We start from the raw sequence: 25,921 nt of genomic DNA, 5'->3' as shown, positions 1-25,921 counted from the left end.
CTTTAAAGGGGGTGCAGGAAAAGAGAGACCTAGTGGTGCACATGCTCAAATCTTTGAAGGTGGCAGAACAAGTTGAGAAGGCTGTTAAAAAAGGATATGGAATCCTGGGCTTTATTAATAGAGGCATAGTGACAAAAGCAAGGAAGTTATGCTAAATCTTTAGAAAACACTGGTTAGGCCTCAGCTGGAGTATTATGTTCAATTCTGGGAACCATACTTTAGGAAGGATGTCAAGGCCTTAGAGTGAATGCAGAAGAGATTTACTAGAATGGTACCAGAAATAAGGGACTTCAGTTATGTGGAGCGACTGGAGAAGCTGGGGTTGTTCTCCTTAGAACAGAAAATGTTAAGGGGAGATTTGATAGAGGTGTTCAAAATCATGAACGGTTTGACAGAGTGAACAAGGAGAAGCTGATTCAGCTGCAGACAGGTCGGTAACCAGAGGACACACATTTAAGGTGATTGGCAAAAGAGCCAGAGGTGACATGAGGAAACATTTTTTTACGCAATGAGTTGTTATGATCTGGAATGCACTGCCTGAAAGGGTGGTGGAAGCAGATTCAATAATCACTTTCAAAAGGGAATTGGATAAATACTTGAAGGAAAAACATTTGCAGGGCTATGGGGAAAGAACGGGGGAATGGGACTAATTGGATAGCTCTTTCAAAGAGCTGGCACAGGCATGATGGGCTGAATGGCTACCTCCTTTGCTGTACCTACTATGATTCTATGATAAGAGGCTTGTCCAGGTTATGCTTTTGTTTGCCTCCGAGTGTTTGGTCTGCATTGAACTGTAGCTGTGCCTTTAAGACCCTGCCTGTATTAAACTCCCTAACGGTGGGACGACCTCGCTGCCAGCAGTGAGTTTGTTAAATGTTGCTGCGCCTTTAAGGCCTCACTCCTGTCCACCCCTGCGATTTAAAGCAAGATTGCGAACAGTGTTTTCTGGTCCTGTGCCTTTAAGACTCTTCTTACGCTCGGTCGTGTTTTTTTTACCGCCCCCTGGCGCCAGGTTGACCGCACTGTCAGTCAGTAAGACCGTGCCTACCGTGCGCCCCCTGGCGCCAGGATGACCGCATTATCAGTCAGTAAGAAGGTGCCGACTGTGCGCTTGTGCGCCCCCTGGCGCCAGGATGACCGCACTGTCAGTCAGTAAGACTGTGCCTACCGTGCGCCCCCTGGCGCCAGGATGACCGCATTATCAGTCAGTAAGAAGGTGCCGACTGTGCGCTTTTGCGCCCCCTGGCGCCAGGATGACCGCACTGTCAGTCAGTAAGACCGTGCCGACTGTGTGCCCCCTGACTGTGGGAGGACGGCGCTGCGGGTTGGACCATCAGTCAGTGTGCGCTGTGCCACGGTGTCGGTTGCTTGGTGTGTTGGGTGTTCAGTGTTTACTGTCTGTGTCTCCCTGTCAGTTGGCGTCTGTTTAGTTTTATTTTTTTTTTGTGTATTATTTTTATTGTGTGTGAGTCGGGGGCCGCATGAACAGCCAGGCTGGATCGAACCAGGAAGAAGATTGAGGAATCCAAGGAGAAGATCCGCCGGGAGATCCGCGAGTCCAAGGCCAAGATGTTCACCAAATTCACCAACATCCTGCAGCAGGCGGTGGAGGCGGTGAGTACCGGGCTCCGGGCAGCACCCCCTCCCCGCCCCACTCCTAAAAACCACACCCAGGAACTGAGCCTTCCCCACCCGGTTCCCTTTACTTTACACCGGGGTCCGACTGAGGCCTAGTTGATGTCATTAATTAAAAGCCGACGGCCGAGTTTCCTGGGATACCAGTAATTTTATTTATTTATTGGAATAAAATCAAATTCGAACTTCGTTTCGTTTTAAAAAAAAAAAAAATTCCGAAAACTTCTTTGGAACGATCAGGTTTTGAGGCCTAAGGGTTATTGTTTTTTTTTTGGAGTTGACCCCGTCCCAAACTCCGACAAGGATCACCGGCTTCGCCTCCTCATCCAGTTTGTGTGATATTCGAGTTATTTTGGAGCAGTCGCTCCCGCAGCAGTCAAAAGGGACTGCGAGTCCTCTCCTGTCGTTTGTCCTGGAACCACCTCAGGCAGGGTTTGTTTCTGCTCTGCCCTCCCGGCTCCCCCTTGTGTGGAAGAGGTGCTTCGGGGGAGGATGACTCTATTGTTTGGGTTATGGCAAAATCGAGGGATGGCAATGATTTGAAAAATAATATTCCAAAACATCAATAAAGACTTATCTTGGTTTATTTCTACCTGTCCTGCGTATAACTGCAACAGATGTACAAAAGGGTGGGGTTGGGTTGGGGTATCACCACTGGAGTTTGATTTAAATGCAGTATGTCATATTTAAGAATTGAGGCAGTTATGTTCAATAATAAAGGTGTAAGTTGACTAGCTGTATTATTGGATAATCTAATTAAATACCTTTTTAGAACACTCGTAAAGCTTTTACACAGCTTGAAATGTGTTACGGCACAGTAACATGTTTGGGGGGGTGGGGGAGTGAAATGATATGCCACAAGCTTTGAAAGTGAAGCACGGATTGTCGGTTATTTTAACTCCCAAGATGTGTTTTGGCCTCAACAGACTCTATTCTTTTATATTTTTGTCTTGCTCATTGTCCACTTTTTCCCCTCTGCCGTGTAAACCGCTCTGAGACATCTTTCTATAGACAACAAATGTCGTAGAAATGTAATTTTTATCTATAAATACTTGGAGTTTGTGGAACATCATTTTATTTGGATTTTTTTATGTTAAGTAACAGACAGTATCACGATGAAATTGTGTTATTTTAAACTATTATGCAATTGGAATATTTGAACTGCAGTGGTGTCAGGTTTTATTTTGCTGCAGGTTACAATAATAATCATTTATATCGTGCCTTTAACATAGAAAAACATCCCAAGGTGCTTCAGAGGCGTACGGGAAAAATTGGACACCGAGCCAAGGAAGTAGACATTAGGATCAAAGAGCTCGGTTTTAAGGGTTGCCTTAGAAAGGATAGGGAGGTGGAGAGGTAGAGGGTTTATGGATGGATTTCCAGACATGGTGCCTAGATGGCTGAGGGCACCGCCATCAATGTTGGGATGTGGGGAGAAGAGACGGGCAAAAAAACAAGAGTCTGGAATCAGGAACGGCAAGTTCGGGAAAGATGGGATGGGGCGGTGGGGGTGTGGTCTGGAGAAGGTTATCGAGATTGGGGAGAGGGAGATAATAGCCATATATATATATATATATATAATGTGTGTTTGTATATAAATATATTAGCGTATGGTACAATACCTTCATTTGACAAAATTTAGCTAAAATTTGATTTGTCTTGTATGATATTTTACAGCAGAGGCATGCTTGGGTCACTAAATTTTATAGGAAAGTGTTCCAACTTTGAAAGATATTGGCATGTGTTCAGAAACATCTTATTGTTCCTCTGTCATTCTAAGTCAAACTGAGGATCCTGGATAAAGGTCTTCAAGATTATCGGATTTATGCCCATCTGCCATCAAACCTCTGTATTTTTCTGTACTTGTTGACTTGTATGTTATCTCTGTTGCTGTATACTTAATTTTTAAAAATATTTTCCTTAACAGTATCACTGTTACTCTTTGGGAAGCTGACACTTTCTTTTAGAAGTCATGAGGTGGGGTGGGTCACTAGGCGAGTGTCAGTATTGGAAAGGGCCCACCCCATGTGCTTTGAGCCACACTGCTGCGCTTAGCCATGTTCTTTGTCAGTGGTTTTAATATTTTTCAGTGTGGGGGCACCCTGCCGATACTGACATTCTTCTGGGACCCTCAGTCCTAATTTCTGAATTATGTCAGCTGTCCAAAGGAAAACATTTCGATTGTTGCATAAAATGTTTTTTTTTTATTCATATACAGTAATGGAAATAATATCCTAGTATTTTAACAAACACAAAAACCTCCTGGGATCTTCTCCCTAAGGTCACCTGAGTTTGAAAATCCATGTCTTATTGATATCATTACATCACATTGTATAGATGTATAACTTTTGAAAAAATATAAATGATTGGGGAATACTTTGTTCTTAAGCAGATTGTATTGTGAGCTTCCCCCCGCCCACCCCACCATGGTTGTCAGATTATGTTATGTCATGTCACGGTCAGGTTTGAGGAGAGAGCTTGACAACTGACTTCCCGAGCTGCTCCTCAGTGTTCTTTAAATCCTAGTCAAGTCTCAGTAATGCTTTTGATAGTTTTGGTTATCTTTGTTCTAGAATGATGAGTCAGATTTGGTTGACTTAATTTCTCCATCATTTCTTGTCTGTATTCCCAATAAATGGGATATTTCTGTCCCTTAGTTCTGTGTTGACAGCAGGCCAACATTGATCAGTAAACTACCTCTGTTAATACAAAGCTCTGTTTGTAACTAAAGATATACCTTTAGTAAAATGAAGGAATTACCAAGGCTAGGGCAGGGTGCTTCCAAACTCTTGGTCCTATACCTGTACAGTTATGGGTTTAAATAAATAGAAATTTAAGTGCTGCCTGCACAGTGATTGGACTTGCATCTCTGCACCTATGTGGAAGGTCAATTGGTACGCTAATCTTAATTGTGGGGAGGCCTGGCAAAATTCTGACCCAGGCTGCTTTAGATCTGCAGAGTGTATGTAAGTATTGTCTGTCTATCTATCATAAATTTGTCCAAGTTGCTATTAGTTGAAAGAAACCATTTGGCACTTTGACTGTTCCTCACGTAAAGTGAGGCTTTCTTGTTGATTTCTAGAACAGTATAATCTATATACTAATATGTTCTTAGTATTTAAAAATTATGTATTCAAGTTCCTTTTTTTTCTCCAAAAGAATTAGAAACTTAATGACCGTTTGGTGCCCAGTATGATCTTGTGCAAATGTTTTTTTTAAAACAACTTTGGCCACACATGTGAGTTCTGTAATTTCATTTTCCTCAGAACAGAAAAATTGCACATATTCTAATTTTATTCAGTTTTTTTGGGTGATGTCAATTAAGTTTATGCAGGATGGTGTGTTCACATGGAATAGATAGTGGTAGTTTAGAAAAATTAAGCATTATTGGGAGGGAATTGGAGGCGCCCTGGATGGGAAGAGTTAATGTACTAATCTGGACTCGGCTGACTTTTTTAAACAAACAGTACCAGGTCTTCTGTGGTGTTGTATGTCGTTATTAGGGATTTATGCTGCAAGCATTCCTCTCACATGCTCCCTCACTTTCTTGCTTACCCTGGCACAGAAATCAAGGGGTTTTGCTAAAACAACCACTTTTATTCAGCCACAGAGATAGTTTCATCTAGGCCATCTCGTCATTGCCAGCTATAATATCAGCAAATTGTCGCAAATGCCTACAATGTAAACATATACATTTGTTTGGCCTGTATGATATAATCTAAAGCACACAAGCAAGGTTACAGCTCTCTGTTTTAACCAACAGCTTTTCTAAACACAGCTTTGAACGTTAATATTTTGCCATACAGCTCCTTCTATATTTTCTTCATAGTTAAAGGTATAAAATATCAACTATTACTGAGTGTGTCATGGCAAAATACACGCTAGGTGCAATGTTTTTAACGTGTGTGCTCACGTAGCTACGAGATCATAAAGCTTTGAAGTTGGAGCGTTCCTCACTTAATAATCTGATCCATTTCTTAAAGTTCAATGCAAAAATGACCAATAATCCTTGAGCACAAATTGTCACAGAACCTAGACTACCAGTATATAAACTGGTACAATCCATTTCAAGTGAGAATTTGTCTTGCCTTCTATTAACCATACATCTGAAGCCCAGTCCACAACATGCAATTTCATAATAAAGGTAAATGTGCTCAAAGCTGTACATTATATATTTGGGAATTGCATCTGAGATGTGGAATGTCATAAAAATACCAGCAGAATTCCATAGATATCTTTGAAGTGCTGCATTATAGGTGATAATTCTCTGGTTTCTCAACTGTTTATCTCCTATGGTTTGTCAATGTTTTTCTAACCTTTACTCAGGCTATTGTTACAGATTATTGAAGACTTTGAACTACTCTCCTAAGTAGAAAACTTGTACCCCCTCACTTGATTAAAGAAAAACTATAAGCAGCTGAAATGTTAATCAAAAGTTATTGTAAGTTTCAAGTTGCAGTGTCCTTATCATAAACTGTGACACATTGTTTACATTGATAGATTTTCCATTGAATTTTCACTGAAGGTGCTAACTCGTGCTGGAGTATGGCTCCACTGATGACAGCAGCCGAGCCCAATTCTGTCGTCGCTCACCTTAAACACTGTTTCTGTGACCTAGTCAGGGATATTGAGACCACATGTAACAATCTCACCACCACCGCCTCAACTGTGATCAGTTAATTTCACACAGTGATCAAGCCTGAGACCTTCTTTGTATGACTTGGTCCCACATCACTGTGGTGCATTTACTGATTGAGAGAACAATTAATTGGGAATTTTAATTGGTAAAAGAATAACTTTTTAAGAATGATCTCATTACTAAATGCCCTGTGGGTGGCGGAGAGGGCCCAGGGGCTATGTGGCCGGGTCCTGCTCCGACTTCTTGTGTTCTTTAGATTTGTGGTTGGGATCAGATCAGCCATGATCTTATTGAATGGCGGAGCAGGCTCGAGGGGCCGATTGGCCTACTCCTGCTCCAATTTCTTATGTTCTTATGTTCTAAATGTTTTGCTTGCAAGCCAACTCACGACACCGAGATCAGTATTTTGATTGAGTAAAACTGCTAAATGCATTTTGCATTTATGGGCGGTGAATACAGCAACTTTGCTCATGTTGCAACTGGATTTTAAAAATATCATTTACATAGAGCTTTCTGTGCTAAATTGGAGTTGGCAGTTTGAATCTTGTATTTATGGAAAGTTTATATGTGCTGCAGGTATTGCTACAAAACAGTAGCTGTCAACCAGTAAAATTGAATGGTTCAAACCACATGGAATGTTTAGGTGGATTTCTATTGCAATAGATAAATGTTTCATTTCAATAAATGTGTATTAAGTGAAATGGTTTCAAAACAACTGTACATAAAATTACTTCAGGAAAAATAATACATTTTTTGCTCATAGAGTTTGAGGAAGCTAAGTTCTTGTTTTATTTTTGTTTTAACGTGGACTTGTGCACACCTTAGTACAAATGCATTATGCAAGGCCGTATGATTATTCTTTGAGAAAACTGCTTAGCCTGTAGACGAGGGTGTCCTTTTAACTGATAATAGCCGAAGTAACGAAATTGTGTTCTAATTCTGCAATAAAGGGAATGAATTTTGGTATTAGTATGTAAATATAAATATTGGTCCTATCAGAAAATTTGCAGTTTACATAGTGCTTAAACCTTGAGAGAATGAACTGCTGAGAATTTGTTGTAATGAGCTTTCATAGTATTTTCAACTGAGCGTCAAAAGGTACTCTACCATTACAGTACAGTGTCAGCATCAATAAGGGACCCTAACTAAAAACTGGTATATTTTACCAATGTCTGACACAACCTGTATTGTCTCTAGGTCCTGCATTAACAAGTCTCAACAGATCCCTTGTAATAATGTGCCCTTTTGTACCGTTCCCGAAGACTGCCTTAGAGAGGGCCTGCTGATTCTATCGGGAGCGCTACTTTATAATTAGAATTAGTTGGAGAAACAAAATTAAAAGTCAGGTCATGCAATATTGAAGAAATAGAGATTGGCAGCACTAAGTCCTATTCTAAGTTGGTTCTAAATTTGGTACTGCAAGTCTAAACTTTGTGTTTTTCTAACTGTGTGAATCATATGTTGGTATTTTAAAGAAACAAAACCAGTTTCCTGTTGATTATCAGTTAATCTGACCAAGCAGTGCTGACTGCTACAAACTCATTGCTTTTCTTTAATATGGAATACATATTCTAGTGCAGATAGAGGTTACTTCCCAATCTGTATTGTCAGATACGCCAGTAATGTTTATGACTGCTTTTGATACTTTTCACCACATTTCTATTCACTGAAGTCTATGCACTAACTGAAGGACAAATCGATCTTTAAAATATCAAGCATAAAATACAAAATATCTAAGCAATGTGGTCTGCTTAACAGTAGGAAGACTAAAACATCAGAGCTCTGTGATCTTGATTGACAGTTGATATATGCAAGGTTGTGCAAATGCAATGCAGCAGGTACAATGGATAAGGATTTCAATAAATGTTAAGAATTGTTGTTAAATAAGATGGACTATTTACTGCAGCTAATTGGTATGTAATTGGATGAATCTTTATTCGTGCATCATTCATGATGAAGTATTGCCGATGGGGACTGGCCAAAGAGTAGAAGTACTATTACAGTATTCTGTTATCCATTATTGGATGTAAATGTCTGTTGTTTTGGATTAAATGCACATCAGTAGTAATTGCATTGGTTATGTCTTCTTTGGAACATTACGTTTTGGATTTACCATCTGCAAGTATTTTTAGCACACAATTGCATGCTTTGATTTATTTACACAAATAAAATGTTGCAGTAATATAAAATTTCCTTGAATAGGAAAACTTTGAGTCCCTTCAGGCCATCAGAGTCGATCTCCTTTTACAGGTTAATACAGGGATGTCAAACGTGCGGATGACAGGCTGGATCCAGCCCATGGAACAGTTTCCTGCAGTCAGGTACTCCGAGGTACTGCCTCATTTTGACTGATGGCACTGCCAAAAGCCACTCTCTGGCATCTCAATTAATAGATCTAAATGAAAGGGACAAGATCCCTTTTTGTTGGGTTTTTACACTATAGGATAATACACAGTGGCAGGGAGTTAAAAACTGCTGCAATTCAAATTGAGCACAAGTGAGGAGGTTACGGTTGTTTTTTTAAAAAAAGTTGGACGGTTAGTGAAAATCAACCAAAGAAGTTGGATTACAGGATTAAACCTGCTCCCTGTCTATATTTTTTATTCCATATAATGATGGATATTGTAGTGTGCACTTTTTAAATAACCTTGTATTTTGACTTTTTAAAAATGCTTTATGGCTGGTGTGCTAAGTGAGTAGGATCAAAAGTTTAATAGTGATACAAATCCTGAAGGTACCAAGCTGGCCTCAATTGGTGCAAACCTTGCAAAGTTTTTCTTAAAACAAAAGCAGTAACCGATTACCGAGAAACTAAGTAGGAAGTCTGCATTATATAATCAGCACTTCAAACCTATTAGTCAAATCCACATTCCCTACAGTCCAAAATGTCCACTGTGATTGAAAGAATATTGTATATCATTTCTCTTGTCATTTCAGTTTGTAATTTCCATCTTTTTTATGGACTGACAACAATTGCATTCAATTTGTGAAGTATTATGTTTTAAATATATATAAATTAAAATCAATGAATTGAAGACATTCAACATGTTTTGTATTTTACAAGCACTCGGCTGCACAAGGTAGATCATTTTGCACGGACAGTTGATTCCTGACTCTGTGTGTCTACAAATGGTTAATGTCCCTGTAAACACATATAGAAGTAATGGTGGACTATCTACGGATTCTATGCTACATTAAAACTGCCTGTCAGCCTATAAAGCCATTAACAGCAATGACCTATCTCTGAACAGCAGAAGCTGTCAGGGTAGATCACTCGTAACCGTGCCAAGGGGATTAGGTCAGATGGCAAGTCAAATCCTTCCACCAGCTCTCAACTGGAAACAGGTCCTCTGGTTCCATTTTCAAGGCTGATCCAAAACAACTTAAGATGTCTTAAGGTTTTTTTTGCTCATGGATCCCAAGGCCACAAAGAAACTGATGCTCAGCAGCTGGTGAAGATGTACTGTGGCAGTCTGAGGTGGCAACCTTCTGCTGGTCACAGCCAATGGTTTAGCAATCTAATCTGTCTTCAAGGTGTTGAATAACGACACGTTCACCTACCATTTTAAAGCACTGTAATGCATACAGAGCATCTATCACCAAAAAAATTTCCATAATGTGTTTTTTTTTGCCAACTTCACTCTACAGTAATACTTTCAGTCATCGTTAGCACATGCCAAGTTATTATAGAATTTGCAGCCCAGTCATACTGCACATTTTGTGTTGAATCAGCAGAGAATCTGCAGTATATCTTTGCTGGATTTGGTCTGGATTCTGCTTAACAAAAACTGTGTGAGACTATGCGAGTACTCTCATCACCATTCTGAGGTGATCCCACCTGCCGTCCAACTGCAACCACTGCAAAATGTGAACTTTTAAATAATTCCCAGGCTTCTATCTTTTTCTCCTAACTAAACATATCTTTTAAACCTGGTAGTGTTAGCAACGAATCAACTACCTCCTTTACTCTCCACAAACATTAAATTTAACTGCCGTTTGGACTTCAGTGAGAGAAGCTCTATGCATGCAGGGAGAATTCCATTGGCCTGATCAGTTAATGAGGCAGAGAATTAAGTTGCAGAAAACCATTTAAAAACCTACAGATATTATGGAAAGGTTTCTTAAAAAAAAATCTATTTCTATTAAAATTTCTATTTTAATAACTTTTGCTGAATGTGACCCATGCCAAGTGCAAGGATATTGGATCAAGCCCACCATATAAAATGAGTTTGACACCCCGGGGTTAATACATAGTTCTTTAGGAAAACAATGGACCTGCTTGAAAGTGAAATAAATGGCTGGTGTCAGTGGACATTCGTTTCTGGTGCTTGTGGAAATTGTTTTAGAGAAATAGTACATTCAAATGTTTCTGATTTGCAAAGCACATTCAGACCACAGAGATCAGCATTTATTTTAAAATTAAAAAGTGGTAATTTCAAGGAATTGGCCTGCACAAATTTGGTCTCAAAAATGTTTGTCACAAAAAATTCTACCTGGAATCCTAGCATTTTGGTATATTCAGGACCTATGGAATGATTTTTTTTAAAGATTAAATGTACCTTCAAATCCTCAGTGCCCCCAACTTCTCTAAGGTCAGATATAAAATGCTGGCATGATGTAACCTTATCATGTCTGACCCAGTACAATTGAGCTCCTGTAGTTGAGATCATAAAATGTAGAACAGCAGCCTATGTGTAAACTGGAAAAACAGATTTTGTGCATATTGTAATGCACGCACGCACACTATAGATGTGTTTGTGTGTGAAATCCTGAGCTACTGCAGAGGCATTGACAGAATACCGAATATATACTTTTCAGAGTGCTATTTGGAGCACCTAGATCTTATCTTTTTCATACAATTTTAGTTTTCTTGTAATTATGGTTTATGATATGAAGACATGTGCAGTGCAATCTTTCATTGTAGGAGGTCAAATATCAACAATTAGTCTATGACATCCTCTTCTAGCATTCCTGGAATAGCATGACATTTTTGACCTATTGTCTGAATAAATCATTAGAAGTAAGCAGGCATTTGTTATATATTATGAGTCGTTATTAAATTCTTCAACTCGATCAATTTTTAAAAGTGTTGGGACAGTTGTACAGAATACCTCATTTGTGAAGTAAATATGTTACTTGTACTGCACCCTCAGTTGCTAAAGTTATGCATATTGACATTATTAAAAGATTGTTATGTATATCTAGGGGTAGCTATATTAAAATCTATGGTTATGATTTTTTTTCAGTAGTGCTTTTAATGGTATACTATGCCTTCATTTTTAAATGAGAAAGAAATCTACTCTAATTCCTCTTGCAGGTGTATAATACACCAGAACAAGCCCATACCACTCAGTCCTGCCTTTCTTCAGTAAGAATCCAGATTTCATAATGGCCCGGAAATTGCTCTGAGCAACAAACCAACAGTGCCCGCCGCTCATCAGATTTAAATCTCACCCACTAAATATCGGCAGGCTTTTTGTTGGCAACTTCCTTCAATAGTGAGAAACAAGTGCAGTGTTCTTTCCCGGGCTTCTCTGAGCTGTGTGAGCGAGGAAAGGATCTCTCTGTCTCCTCAACCAATCAGTTTGAAGCATCATTGTCAAGCCGCACAGTGGGAACCAGGAAGTGAAGCTTCCTTCACAAGCCGCGCAGACTAAAAATCAGGAAGTGTCAGATAGAATAGTAAATTCACTATAAAATCAATTAGAGAAAGCAAAATAGAGGGTAAGATTAAGAGACAAAGAAAAGGTTAAAAAAAATAAAAATTTAAAATTTTTAAGATCTTAAATGCCCAAAAACTATTAAAATCGGGAGGAATGAGACCCCACATTTTTAAAAGTTAATTTTCAGTGCCAAAGAGGTTGTTTGGCAGTCATTGATACTTACCACGTTAAAGTTAGTTTAGACCTAAAAAAAAACCCAGCCTACCTTTTTTATGGAGAGATTAGTTCGTTTCCAGCTGGGCAGTGCAGCAAGTTCGGGCTGGTTCATTCGTTCATCCCGCAAGCTGTCCTTCCTGCACAGCTTTCAAACGAGCAGGACAAATGGTAGAGCAGTTTCCAGATTTCCGCATTTGACTGCGCACGTGTGTTCGCCGGAACTTGCTCTTCCATTTGCCCTGAAGTAACGGTGACCCCCATTAACCTCACTGTCATTTCATGAGCAATTTCCAGGCCAAAGACTGTGGTGTCTATCCCTGCCTGTGGTGGAGAGTTCAAGGTTCAAGTGGGCAAGAATGTGCAGCTTCAATCTATTCATTCTACCCACTTTGAAAGTGGTGGCCCTAACACAATATCAATAGAGCTAATTTAAGAGCTTTTTTTTATATATAAAAAAATCTTTTTGCAGGAAATGGGGATTTTTATTGCTGATGAAAGAAAGATATTGCTGCTGAGGAATGGGACACTTCTGCATTAAGCACAGCACTGAGTAAAATTCCTTCTCTGCTCCGTCAATGTGCCTTAACCTTAGAAGAGCACCTCTGTTGCACCACTGTGACATTACCGTTTTTCCCCACCAGCCATCTGTATAGTCTTTCTGAGTAAGTTTGTCAATTTGTGTTGGGTTAAGACTGCCCAAATTCATTCCAGGTATGATGTACCTGTTTGATTTTCTTCCCAACGTTCTAGGAAAGATTCAAGGCACGAGTTTGTGATGTAAAATAGTGCTAAATATGTTTTTTTTTAAATTTTAAAACTTAATTACATCCTACCTGTGAATTTTTTTTGCCTTTCCAGAATCTCTAACACCTTTTAAAGTACTTTCTGGTTACTTTTCTCCCCCAAAACTACATTTAATTTCCCGCCACAATACTTGACTCCGTTTGAAATGTCATACTTCAAATCTTATATAAAACAAGATTGACTTTGAACTGAAGTAGCTTGATTACAGACTTCATGCTTAAACTTTAAAAATTATTTCACCTAACCATCAGCAAGTGGAGGGTCTCATGATCGATTCCCTGTCTATACTGAGCTGATCTCAGGCAGGAAAATGGTGCAAGTATTATAACTTGGTTTAGGGAGATGAAAAATCAGCCACGCATCCTGGGCTTGATGGCTAATCAGTTACTCCTGCTGGAAAGTATGCACGTGTGGGCATTGGGCAAGGACAGGACCTGGCACGATTGTGACACTCCCCGTGATGAAATAGCTAACTGATGTGCACAATCTAGGCTGACATGAAAAAATGACTACTTGGGCAAGATATTAAAATATACCTAGTTGCTTAAACCTGTAAGAGTCAGCACCTTCAGGAGCATGTTTAGTGGAACATGTACCCCAGCATGTCAGCACCTTTGGGAGAGGAAAGGCGGGGAAAGTTAGCAAACACTTTAAGCCATAAAACTACCAGCTATGCAAAAGCAGTCATTTTTAACAAAGTGCACTTTATTTCCTCTTTTAAAATAAATCTTGTGGTTGGGGGAGGGGTCGGCGGCTACTTCTTTACACACTACAATAGCATTTGCTAATTGTGGGATGTGCTCTCGTGCGTGTGGAAAAAAAACAAATTAAATGAAGAAAGACAGTCTCAGTCTCTCCTGAAAAGTCACATTTGGAGTCAATTTTTAAATACTTATCAACGGTAATTTTGCAAGGTTCATAGCAGTGTACTTTCTTCACTGTTTATGAAGGTTACCTGTGTTCTAGGTGTTAATGGTACTACCCCCCAAGAGCTACCATTGGCCTGAGGTGACAGCCAGGGACATTGATGGACTCGAGGCCAGAGGTATCTAAGTGTTGATGGGAGCCAAAGAGGATAATTTCAGTTTGCCTGCTGTTGAGCAGCAGGTGGAATTTCAACTCATCCATGTCTTAATGTTGGATAAGCAGTTATCGACTGTTGTAACAACCTTTGGATCAATGGAAGAGGTGAAGGGATAAAAGTAGGTAACATAGACATATTTGTGGAAGTTGAGCCCTTGCTTCCAGATGATTGCTGAAGGGTAGCATTAAGATTTTCTCAAATAAAGCATCTTCTCTGAAGTTGATCTGTTTTACATACAGATGCACTCTACTAGCAGAATATGTGCATGGTATAATAAAATTGTATATTATAATGCCACGGGAGATCAGCTATTTATTGAAATTAATTAGTCTGTTGAGTTTTAACTGTTAACTTTCCAACATGTGTGGATAACAGTTGTAGTTATTATAATGATCCAAAGATTGCACACACAATTCTTTAAGGCTAAATAACACATGTCAAGTAACACAATAAAGAAACTTGACCCAGCATTAAACGGAGTAGGTTTAAACTTCAGTTTCAGTTCTGAAAAATGTGATCGCTCCAAGATGAAAAAAAGTTAAATTGCTATGAGGTGATTCACAGACTTGTTTTTGTGTACATTGTTTACATGTAGAAAGAATTGGAAATCTTGAAGTTATTTCACCGTTTTTTTTAATCCAGATGTGGAATATTCAGAGTCTGCTATTGGTCAGTGTAAAATAGTGGTTATTCGGATGAAGTGACAACCACCTGGGAAGCGTAATATTCACTCCTCAGCAGAAAAGCAAATCTGAACAGAGAGCGAATGGGATTTGCATTTTGTAAACCACATGAAGTGCATTTTTGTGAAAATTTAGATTTGATATGACACAATATAAATAAAAACCTGGTATATATTTCTACTGTCATCTGAGAAATGTCAATTGCTCTTAGTTTGTATAATATGTCACTTTGCTTTAATACAGCAAGCCAGTGACCTGTGGTATTGTGATGTCGCTGTCAGTTTCCTAAATATTTCTTCAGCCTTCATTTTTGTCTCCATTCTAAAGCTGCAGTAGGTGATTCATAAATGAGTTTGTCACTTAGTTTAATTACACCAGTGTAATACTTCACTTGGAGTATTATTCATCAAAGTATTAACTTCCAACAAGTCGAAACTGCTGATTTCATTTCTATTTTGGATTTTATAGTTGGCTCCTTCCCTTCCACTGCAAGAAGACTTTGTGTATCATTGGAAGGCCATTACCCATTATTACATCGAAACATCAGGTAGGGGTCTTTAAATTTTTTTTTTTAACTGATTTGTTATATCTGTTGACAGCAAAAGTGTTTTTATGAATTGCTGTACACAAAAAACCTCATGTATCTAATTTGTTGAAGGCCTGGGTCTGAGCATAAGCGGTAATTGATGAGACAAATAATTTGAGGTAGTGTGACATCCAGCGACAAGTTCCATGACCTTCCAGTGCAACTTTCCTGCTCAGTTTCTCCCTTTTAATTTTAATCAGCATCTTTTAAAGTACCCACTTTCTGCTTTTCTCTGCCCATCATACACTGAAGGAAGTTTTCAATTGATTAGAATCATAGAACGATACAGCACAGGAGGCCATTTGGCCCATCATGCCTGCGCCGGTTCTTTGAAAGAGCTATCCAATTAGTCCCATTCCCCTGTTCTTTCCACATAGCACTGCAAATTTTTTCTCTTCAAATATTTATCCAGTTCCCTTTTGAAAGTTACTGTTGAATCTGCCTCCATCACCCTTTGAGATCATAACAACTCGCTGCGTAAAGCAAATTCTCCTCATCTCCCCTCTGGTTCTTTTGCCAATCTTTTTGTAACAGCTAGTCTCACAGTCAACAAGCACTCAGCTCATTGGCATTATTTAAAATTAGAATTTGAGTTCAGGTGTTGGTGAGCAGAACTGAATGTATGTGGAGTCTTTAAGGGCAGCTGATCTTAACAGTTGTAACCAGTCAGGTCCACTTTGCTCAGCAGCACTTTTGTTCAGACTTTGATTTTAAACAGTGCTAGTGAGCAGAGCAGAGTGCTTGCTGACAATAAGAGCAGCTAATTAAGTAAACAGGTGGAAATTTTCTACAGGGTTAGTTGAATGAAGAGAGGAAGAACACTAGTGATTGAAATTGATGTGGTGGTGAGGGAAGAAACTGACCAGCTCTGACCAACACCTGGGGACGGGGTATCCCTTCAACTGCCCATCATTTTTGCAATTTCCACCTTGCAACCATGATCATTAGCAATTTTTGCCATGCCAAATCACTTGCTGTAATTAACATTGTGTTAGAGTTAGGGTACAGTAAGCAATGTTTTGGCTTTTTCTTGATTCCATTTCCATCTGAGGATTTGTGAAATTTTACCTACCTGTCTGGGCGAGTAGTTCCCAAGAATTCCTGCTCAGTTCTCAAATTTGTCACAGGGACATCATAAATGCAAATGAATACATGGGCATTTAAGTGCTCCTTCACATGAGAAAACAATTTATTGCTTTTGATTATTTTTTTTCTCTAATGTGTCCTAGTTCAATTCTTTAATGACCTTTTCCTGACTTGTTTTCTAATTCAAAATTGACAGTTTTGGCAAAACGTTTGATTGTTCTGTCAAAAATGGTTCAAAATAATTCTGAATTATAAAGTGCAACTTGTTATATGTGTGTTTAATTAAATTAAAAGTTCAAATCTTGCTTTGTGAAACTACATTTCAGTCAGAACAAGGGCAAAATTAGTGTCCAAACAATGATAAAATAACCCCTTTTGGTCTAATTGCTGTATGAACTCTGAGGTGGATATTTTTTTCTCTTGAACATCTTTATAAAATGGTCCTTAATTGTGGGATCCTGCAAATACAATAAGATAGTCTTGACATGAAATAAGGAAAGTCATAGGCACAGTATTCCTTGCACAGATTTTTAAATCAAAATAATGAGCCAAATAACCTTTCCAATTCCCATGTTGCACAAGAACTGTGGATGCAGGTTAGTTCACAGTTCTTTTCTATAGTCAGCAGCAGGGTGATGGTGTTCTCTGAGAAGAAAAGGTTCGAGTCTTTTCTGCTTCATAATCAGATAGTTGAATTCTAACTTTAGCTCCAATGCTGTATCTAGATGTGGTTGAAGTTTTGGCAATGATATGCATTTCTCCATGGTGCAGTACTTTTGTTCTTATTCTTGGAAGTGCCCCAGTATATATTTGCACTGGACATCATGTTTTCCATGTCCTGTCCTTGGGCCTTGCCAATGGGACTGTTGATCAAATGTAATTTTTTTTTGTCATTGCATCCCTTGGAGGTTAAGCTGTGTAGATATCATTTCAGATCATGTTAGTTGTTTGCTTTAATTTAACAATTAAACTTTTTAGGTACCTATTACTAAAAGCATCACTAAATTATGATGGTATTCTCTCTTTTTATAAACTAGCAGGTCAACATCTTCAAGTTTAAAAACCCATTTTGTCCACACGCTTCATTTATAAAATAGCCATGCGGGGCAAAATTCACATGCCTCTACTAAACACTCTTGCCTAGGCTCAGTATCCAAAGATGATACTATTTTTGGTGCACCAGTCCTTCTAGCATCAAATAATTGACACTTTATCCCATTTGTGGCACCATAGTGGCTTAATCCCATTGTATTTAGCAGATAAACAAAAGAGGAGAGCTGGATTAGCTATTATATAATCCTCATTCTTTGAATGTAGTTTGTCCTCTCTACTCCATTGTGCCAAGGTGTGATTTTGAGCACTTGGACATTGTTTAATTTTTGATGAGTATATTTTTGTTTGCTGAGTAAGTATTTTCAAGGGTTGCTTCATTAAAGAACTTCGATGTCATCTGGAGTCATGGTTCATATGTGGTGCACAAGTATGGGGGGGGGGGGTTTATTGGGCTCTTGAGTCTGCTGTGAATAAAATTTTAATAAGTAACTATACTGTTTCTGTGATATTTTTTTCCCCCTCTTCCTAACCCCAATTCGATATAATATTTAACGTATATAAAGATTGAGGAAGACTATACCAAAGGTAGATACCAAGCTTCATTAAAGCTTAATTTTTTTCATTTGAATATCTTTGCTATTTGGTTAGAAGTTCGTTTAAAAAAAAAATCATGGGAACTTATGAACTGTAAAACATGAGCTGTTAATGTGCTTGTTTTCTTGACAGATGATAAAGCTCCAGTAACAGATACAAACATCCCATCACATCTGGATCAGATGCTGGATATTTTGGTTCAGGAGGAACATGAAAGGGAATCTGGGGAGACAGGGCCTTGTATGGAGTACTTACTGCATCACAAGATTTTGGAAACTCTGTACACATTGGGAAAAGCTGATGTATGTTTTAATTACTGATGCTGAATTCTTCCTTTTAATCAATCATACTGAAAAGTTTTGCAGGGCTTTAAAATGTGGAAGACATTGTGTGTAATGAATCATTGACCAGCCAACTGCAAAACAGCTAAAAGTAAAAATATAGATTATGAATAGCCATTTGGATTTGACTTACCCAGTGTAATTTTTAATAATGTTGACTTTTAATAAAAATTCTGGTCAGTTTTTCTCTTATAAATGTAACTAATGTTTATTCAGGACATTGAAAAGACAGCCCAGATATATTATTTTGTAACACTGAAATTAAATTAATTTCTCAAACAATTCAACACCTCATTTGCTATTCTAACTATCCAAGAGAACATCTAAATTGCCTCAGAATGGATGAGTGCCCCTTCCCCAGTAAGAGGTGACCTCAGAAACTTATGGAATCCAACCACAATAATTGATCACATGGATTTCAATGTTAAACCATCTGCTGATTCAAAAAAAACACTCGGCTGCACCCACTGAGAGGGAGAAAGTATTTGGGTGGTAACCAAGCTATTTCACTGTTGTGATGTAAAAGATTCCATGGCACTATTCATAGAAGAGCAAGGGAGTTCTGGTGTCCTGGCCAACATTTATCCCTCAATCAGCACCTCCAAAAACAGATTAACTTGTCATTTATCACATTGCTGTTTGCAGGACCTTGCTGTGCTCAAATTGGCTGCCATGTTTGCCTACAAAACAATAGTCTCTGCACTTCAAAAGCAATTAATTGGCGGTGAAGCACTTTAGGACATCCTGAGGACGTGAAAGGCGCTGTATAAATGCAAGTTCTTGTTTAAAAGGATCTTATGCTTACAGAAGCTTATTTACAATTATTTTCAATGCAGTAAAATAGCTGCATGTCGAAAAAGTAATCTCAATGTACAGAATTGGAACTTTCCATTGTTCAGTGGAATCAAGATAAATCTTGTCTGATCTCAACCTTTCACTGGCATAACTCCTGTTCTAAGCAGACACTCCTCAGCAAATTCAGGTTTAATTCAGCAGGTCCAGATTTATATATGTATTCAAATTTATATTAAAAAAAACTGTCTTAAATTGATTTTGACGTCAATGTTGGCAATTAAAAAAATTAATTAATTTCTGCAGCATTAGAATATGGCAACATTATAAAACTAATAAAGTTCCAAGCAAAACAACAGTGGATTGCTGATGAATGGGGAGCCAGCTCCCTGCTGAAATACCTCATCATGTTGAATTGTGCTGCATTTTTGTCTGTGTAGCAGGGCCACTGCCAGAATGTTTATCCACCTTTTCAATAGTTTGTCATGATACTTGGTCCGAATTCATCTGTTTTGAAAAGAAGGTGTGCAGGTATTATCAAACCAAAATCATGCCAGTGACCCACTGAGCACTGAAAAACCAGAGCCATTGTTTGTTCCAGCTAGAGTGTGTGTATTCTATACTGAATTAGATTGTGAGCCCTGATCTTTCCTGATCAATAAAATGACAAGCATAAACCTTCAGATTAGTTATTTTGTTAGTGAGCACCAACTATGAACCTAAAATAAAATCAACATTCAAAAGTGATGTTGCCAAAAATGTTATATGATGAAATGCCCTTTGATGTTTTGTATCCATTCATCAAGTGTTAAAAATTATTACTTTGTACACTTGAATTTATCACATTGTGGCTTACTTAAAAAACACTGCAATTTTATTTTTGCTGCGGGGTGATTTTAATTAAGCGCTCAAAGTTTTTTAAAAATGTAATACTTTTCTCCCTCTCCAAATTCTAACATTTGCACATATACGTGCACAATTCCTCTAGTAATGAGCGCGAATCAGGACTTCTCCATGAATCAATGAGCAGGAGGCATAGGCAAGAGGGACAGAGTTGTATCGTGCATGTTTTATGCTGAGCAGTCCCTGGTCTCTGCAAAAATAGAAAAGTGGCTCTGTGTTTCATCATTATTGGAAATAGAACTGCCACAGTCGAGGTTGAAATATTGAAGAACTAGGCTGATACGAAATCTTTTTTAAAATGTTGACACAATATTATCAAACCAAAATTATGCCATTGACCCAAGCATTGAAATAGCAAAGTCGATGACCACTCCAGTTAACTGTGTGTGCATTCTATGCTGTAACCAAGCAGTTGCTTATATTATGGAACTTGAAACATTTGGTTGAATTTTATTTTCCTAAAGTGCCTTTAATTTTTCACTGTTACATTCTTCTATGTGGTTTGTAGTGCCCGCCAGGAATGAAGCAACAGGTCCTGATTTTCTATACAAAATTACTTGGAAGGATCAAACAGCCACTACTCCCACACATAAATGTCCACAGACCCGTCCAGGTATGATCTCTTTGCTACCATCTAAAAGCAACAGGTGCAAATTTTTGCCACAGTAAAGTGCTAAACGTTTTTTGGAGATGTACAAATACGTGCTTTCTGGAATGTAACCTTGGCAAATGTCTAGATTTTGAATGCAGAATATTATAAAACAAAACTTAGTCAAGAAATGGTTATCACTCTAAAAATGAAGACATAATTCTTCGAATTGTCTATTATCTTACAAAGAAGCAGCTCGAGCTACCTCTTGGCTTGGTGGGTAATTGCTTTGTCCAGCATAGAGCTAAGCCTTACAAATGAGGAAGATCCCAAGTTTGGATCCAGTCTATGATGAGCTCGATGACCATTATCTGTATTGCAGTTGAGGCAAGGATTTGGCCATAATATCCTAGACTAGGGAGGGAAAACTTGCTGGGGTGCTCCTGTTTGTCACCCAGTGAACCCTATTGCAAAGTGTACATCTGTGGATGTCAGTTGAGCATTGGTGCAAATCTTGTTGTGATGTCTCCTACAGTCAAATAGCCTGCCATGACAATCTAGACTCACGCAAAGAATATCCACTTGGGTGAAGTACCAGAAAATGGGTAGCACCTGTGGACAGTGCGCCTCTGATTGTTGAATAACCCCTGATCTTGACTGTCAGACTTGCACATGGAGAATGGCTCCTTCATCAAGGCACCCAGGGCTACCAGCACGCATGGAACTGTACATCAGCATGAATTATTATATTAAAAATTGGAGTGTTAAGCAAAATGGAGAAAGACTTGGAAACTAAAGCCCATTTTCCTTTACCCTGGCATAAACTAACATTGTGATAAATGAGTTAACTTTTGAGCATTTTTCCGTTTGGCCTTCATTGCCATACTCACTGAAATTGGCTCACTTAGAACATTGAACCTAAGATCTCCCTGGTCCATATGGCTCAGTATCATGTTACTCTAGAATATTCTGGAATTCCCTCCCTAAACCTCTCCACCTCTCTACCTCTCTCCTCCTTTAAGACGCTCCTTAAAAGCTGCCTCTTTGACCAAGCTCCTGCCCGAATATCTCCTTATGTGGCTCGGGTGTCAAATTTTGTTTGATAACGCTCTGTGACGTGCCTTGGGATGTTCTACTACGTTAAAGGCGCTATGTAAATGCAAGTTGTTGTAGATAAGTGCAAACATACAAAATAGTTTTAAAAAAGATATTTTGTGTTTTTAAATATTCCACTTTTCTGCTATTATGATTTTTTTTTCCCATAGAAATTAATTAGACTTTGTGGTGAAGTTCTTGCTGCCCCCACCGAAAATGAGGAAATACAATTTCTCTGTATAGTCTGTGCAAAATTGAAACAAGATCCCTATTTGGTCAACTTTTTTCTAGAGGTACGTATATACTGCTATAACAGTTTTCAGAAAGCTGTATTACTATTGCATATTTATCTGGTTGTACCTTTAATTATCTTCAAATTTCCTAAATAACTGATGTAATGGTGTTATTGACCAGAAAAAGACACTAATGTAAAATTGTGACTGATGCCTCCAATCCCCAATAACTTATATATTTTAATGCATTTGTGAGGAAGTTATAATGATCCATTAACTATTTAGGCTACCTTACTCAAGTAATAAATATATTTCCACCTTTCCTATAAAGTATTCAGTTAAATTGTCATTGATGGCCTGGGCCAAAGTTCCAAATAGAATAGAGTATTGTGGTGTTCATGATACTGGACTGGGAACTCAGAAGTTGACAGTTCAAATCCACCATGTTGTGAAATTGAATTCAATAAGTCTGGTAATTTGTTGGCTCGCATGAAAGTTACTGTCTTAAAAACCCAATTGCTTCACTAATATGCTTCCTATCGGGAAGGGAATCTACTACCCCTACCTAGTCTGCCCTGGTTGACTTTTAGTGCCCCCTGAAGTGGCCTAGCAAGCCAGTCAGTTGTAAAAACTGCTACCAAATGATATGTACCGTGTCTCTAAACATAAATTTTGTTTAGGCCTGTCGAATCAGACACAATTACACATGTATTTTTTTAACTTAATTTTAATTTTAATTTATGACAGACTTCAAGCACCAGTAATATGACCCTAATATAAGCAATCTTACAACACCAGGTTATAGTCCAACTGTTGGACTATATCCTGGTGTTGTAAGATTGCTTACATTTGTCCACCCCAGTCCATCACCGGCATCTCCACATCATGACCCTAATAGTAAGAGAACACTGTGTTACATTTCTGTTATGGACCATCCTTACTATCAGAACACAGTGATCATCTCTATTCTGGGAGCTATGCTTCTTTCTTATGTTATTCTTAACTTATTGTAGCTCCCCATCTATCTGCAGACTTTCTCCCTTTACACCTTTTCTTACCACTGTTATGTGACAGCTCTGCTGTAACTACCTTTTGTTTCTCAGCTTTCGAATGAACTTTATCACACTTGTCTGAACAGGTGGCACCCGTTTGTAATTGATGTCCGTGCAGTTAGCACTGGTGAACATCAATTACCTTTCAGCTACCATATTCTCTCTCTATCTGATAACTGCTAAGGTCCAGGAGCCACATCACCTAGAGGTGCACAAACCTCAGCATTTTCCAACAGCATTTTCACACTACCTTATTTGCTTCTACAGGCTGCTTTCTTGTACAGTGCCATCTGTTTAGACATTCCAAAACATTGATTAACTATTTCAAAATATTATGACCCAAAGCTACATTATTATGTTCAACTTTCACATAGTTATAGTATGCTCAGTGTCATCACAAAGCACTAGCAAAACTCCATCAAATTCTGCAGTTACCCTGATTAACTCTTGCAATCCTGTTTTTTTTCATTCACCCAAATTATTATCCAACAATACACAATTATTACAGAAGGCTAACTACCATCTTCCTCAGAACAATGAATCCTGCCTTGCCAGCGATGCCCATGTCCTGAGAGCAAATCATTTTAAAAGCCTCAATGTTTGTGAGCAAAAATGCTGTAAACACTCTGGTGAGAATACAGAAAGTTAACATTTCAGGTGCAACACTTAATCAGAAGTGGGAAAAATTATAAGTGAATGGTTGAGGGCATATGCACACATATAAAAGAGGAAGTAAAATCATCTGTAAAGTACTTAAAAGTAAAACAGGAGATGATTAAATGGTTGAAGTGATATCAACATAAGAGGCACAGGTCATGTGAATAGCTGAGGTGGTGGGGGTAGGGTAAACGGGAGGAGCTGGCAAAGTGGAACAGGATTTGGCAACCTGACAAGGAAAAAGCAGGCCAACAGCAAGGACTCAGCACTGTGTTTCAATGGAAGGATCCCAACTCCAAGCACCGGTCTGCCTTCGCACCCCCTCCAGAAATGCCAAGGCATCCATCCCAGCATCTCCTGCCATAAAAAAGTGGAAGCTATAGTTAAGGTCTGAAGTTATTAAAGCCAATATTAAGACCAGAGGACTGCATAGTGCCTAATAGATAGATAAAGTACTGTTCCTTGAGCTTGTTTTGCACTTCATGAGAATAGCATAGAAGGCCAAAGAAGGAGAAGCCAGACTGGGAGTGGTAAAAGAAAGTGAAGTGGTAAGCGACTTGGAGGTTGCAGACAGAGCGGAGGTGTTTGGCGAAGCACTCGCTTAATCTGTGTTTGAACTTCCCAATGTAGAGGAGACAAAACCATGGGCGGCAGATAAAGTATACAATTAGATTGGAGGAAGTACATGTAAATTCTTGTCCTGTGTAAGGCTGCCTCTTTAAGCTGATAACTGATGTCAAATGACTAACTGATGTATATTTGACTGCAGTTATACTGTAGTTTGTAAAAGCCACTTCTCAGCAACCCAAATTGATTCATTTGCAAGATTTCCTGGTTGTAAAAAGGACTCCAGAGAGCTGATGAGACAGAAAGCTTTTTGCACTCAGGTGGTACTAACTTGTGTTTACCTCTTGATTAAACTTGCCTAAAAATCAGATCTGTTTCAATATTCACTAAGGTGGAAACCATGTGGATTAGATTTTTTTGAAAAAGTAGCACTGCCCATTTTTGTGAGACATTCAGTTTGAGTTATATCAAAATACATAGTGCTTGTGTAAAATGTTTAATTTAAATTGCCTTGAAACTAAAAAGATTCTTCTTTGCAATAAAAACAACTGCATGTTTGAAAATTGCATACTCTAAACAAAATAGACATTGCAGATCCTTCTTATGACAGCTTGCACTTAATGAACCGTTCAAGTTTTTTTATCATTGCCCTTAGGAGAATTTTCCTAATTGTTGCCCTCCAGCTAGTAAAATCTGTCTTTTTTGCAGGATTTATCATGGTTGCATTTAGAATTGTTTTCTGTTCTATATCTATGTATGAAATGTTATACTACAGAATCAGTGTTGACCTTCCCAGGACACAGAAATGGATTAGCTGAAACCAAAGTCAATATTTGTGAAATGTCATGACTTTGCTTTAGGTGCACGATGGATATTGCTCATAGTTTGATCCCATCTGTCTGTCAGATAAGACTGCATTGATCCTTCAATACAGAATTGGAACGTAGCTATATTTTAAAAAAAATCTTTCTTCCATTATTGATAAACTCTGCAGTTTACTCAACAAAAACAAGTTTATGTTTCTATCTATTAACTGTTAAAATCCTTGCAGAATATATAGCTTTTTAAATAATTGATTTTTAAAAAATACCTTCACTGCAAAATGACCCAACCCTGTGAGGAGACTGAGGAGTGTTTTTAAAAAAGAGTTGTATCTGTATAATCTGGTATATGATTGGATGGGAAGATGTTTTACTTTTTATACATAATGTAAGAGTAATTAGCCTTTTAAAATTAAAATATACTAAATGGTATCTTTATAATGTTATAAAACCCTTGTTTTCTGTATACCTCTTTTTTAAAATATTAGTATTTGAAATGTTGAAGTTATTTACGCATTTAATAGGAAATGGAAGATGTTGAGACCTTTGCATAATGTGCTTTGGTTCCAAAATCTGACTAAAACAGGATTTTAATCTCCTTTGTATTAGTTACTGTAACTTTATTGAGTCCTATGTTTAGTTTTTTTTATGTAAAATCAAATATCTGAGGTTTTTCACTTGTCTCATTTTCCTGCTCTAAACCCTGTTTGCTAGGTGAGCCAGGATCCTGTCCTGCACTCTTACAGAATGCAGGTGAGCTGCCAGGCTACAGTAACTGCATGGCTTCCTAACCAACATTTGTGTGGAGTACAGTTAAGCACAGTAAAA

The 25,921-nt window shown here is 38.3% G+C and overlaps 1 protein-coding gene across 2 annotated transcripts in view; it reads left to right on the top strand.

Moving 5' to 3' along the window:
• Positions 1–1,245: 1,245 nt before the first annotated feature.
• The window catches only part of fhip2a (FHF complex subunit HOOK interacting protein 2), a 53,311-nt gene continuing 28,635 nt past the window's right edge, over positions 1,246–25,921 (top strand). The window contains exons 1-6 of one of the 2 annotated variants that reach the window (XM_068002158.1): positions 1,246–1,614; positions 15,193–15,271; positions 18,176–18,345; positions 20,588–20,692; positions 21,934–22,056; positions 25,808–25,846. In XM_068002158.1, the coding sequence (XP_067858259.1) occupies positions 1,570–1,614; positions 15,193–15,271; positions 18,176–18,345; positions 20,588–20,692; positions 21,934–22,056; positions 25,808–25,846 (561 nt within the window). In that variant the 5' untranslated portion in view covers positions 1,246–1,569. The remainder of the gene's footprint in view (positions 1,615–15,192; positions 15,272–18,175; positions 18,346–20,587; positions 20,693–21,933; positions 22,057–25,807; positions 25,847–25,921) is intronic. The other variant, XM_068002159.1, reaches the window with a different exon arrangement.

Source organism: Heptranchias perlo, chromosome 21 (genome assembly GCF_035084215.1).
Source record: "Heptranchias perlo isolate sHepPer1 chromosome 21, sHepPer1.hap1, whole genome shotgun sequence".
Lineage (NCBI taxonomy): Eukaryota > Metazoa > Chordata > Chondrichthyes > Hexanchiformes > Hexanchidae > Heptranchias > Heptranchias perlo.
Note: the sequence above shows the minus strand (reverse complement) of the source record. Positions and strands in the feature narration are given on the sequence as shown.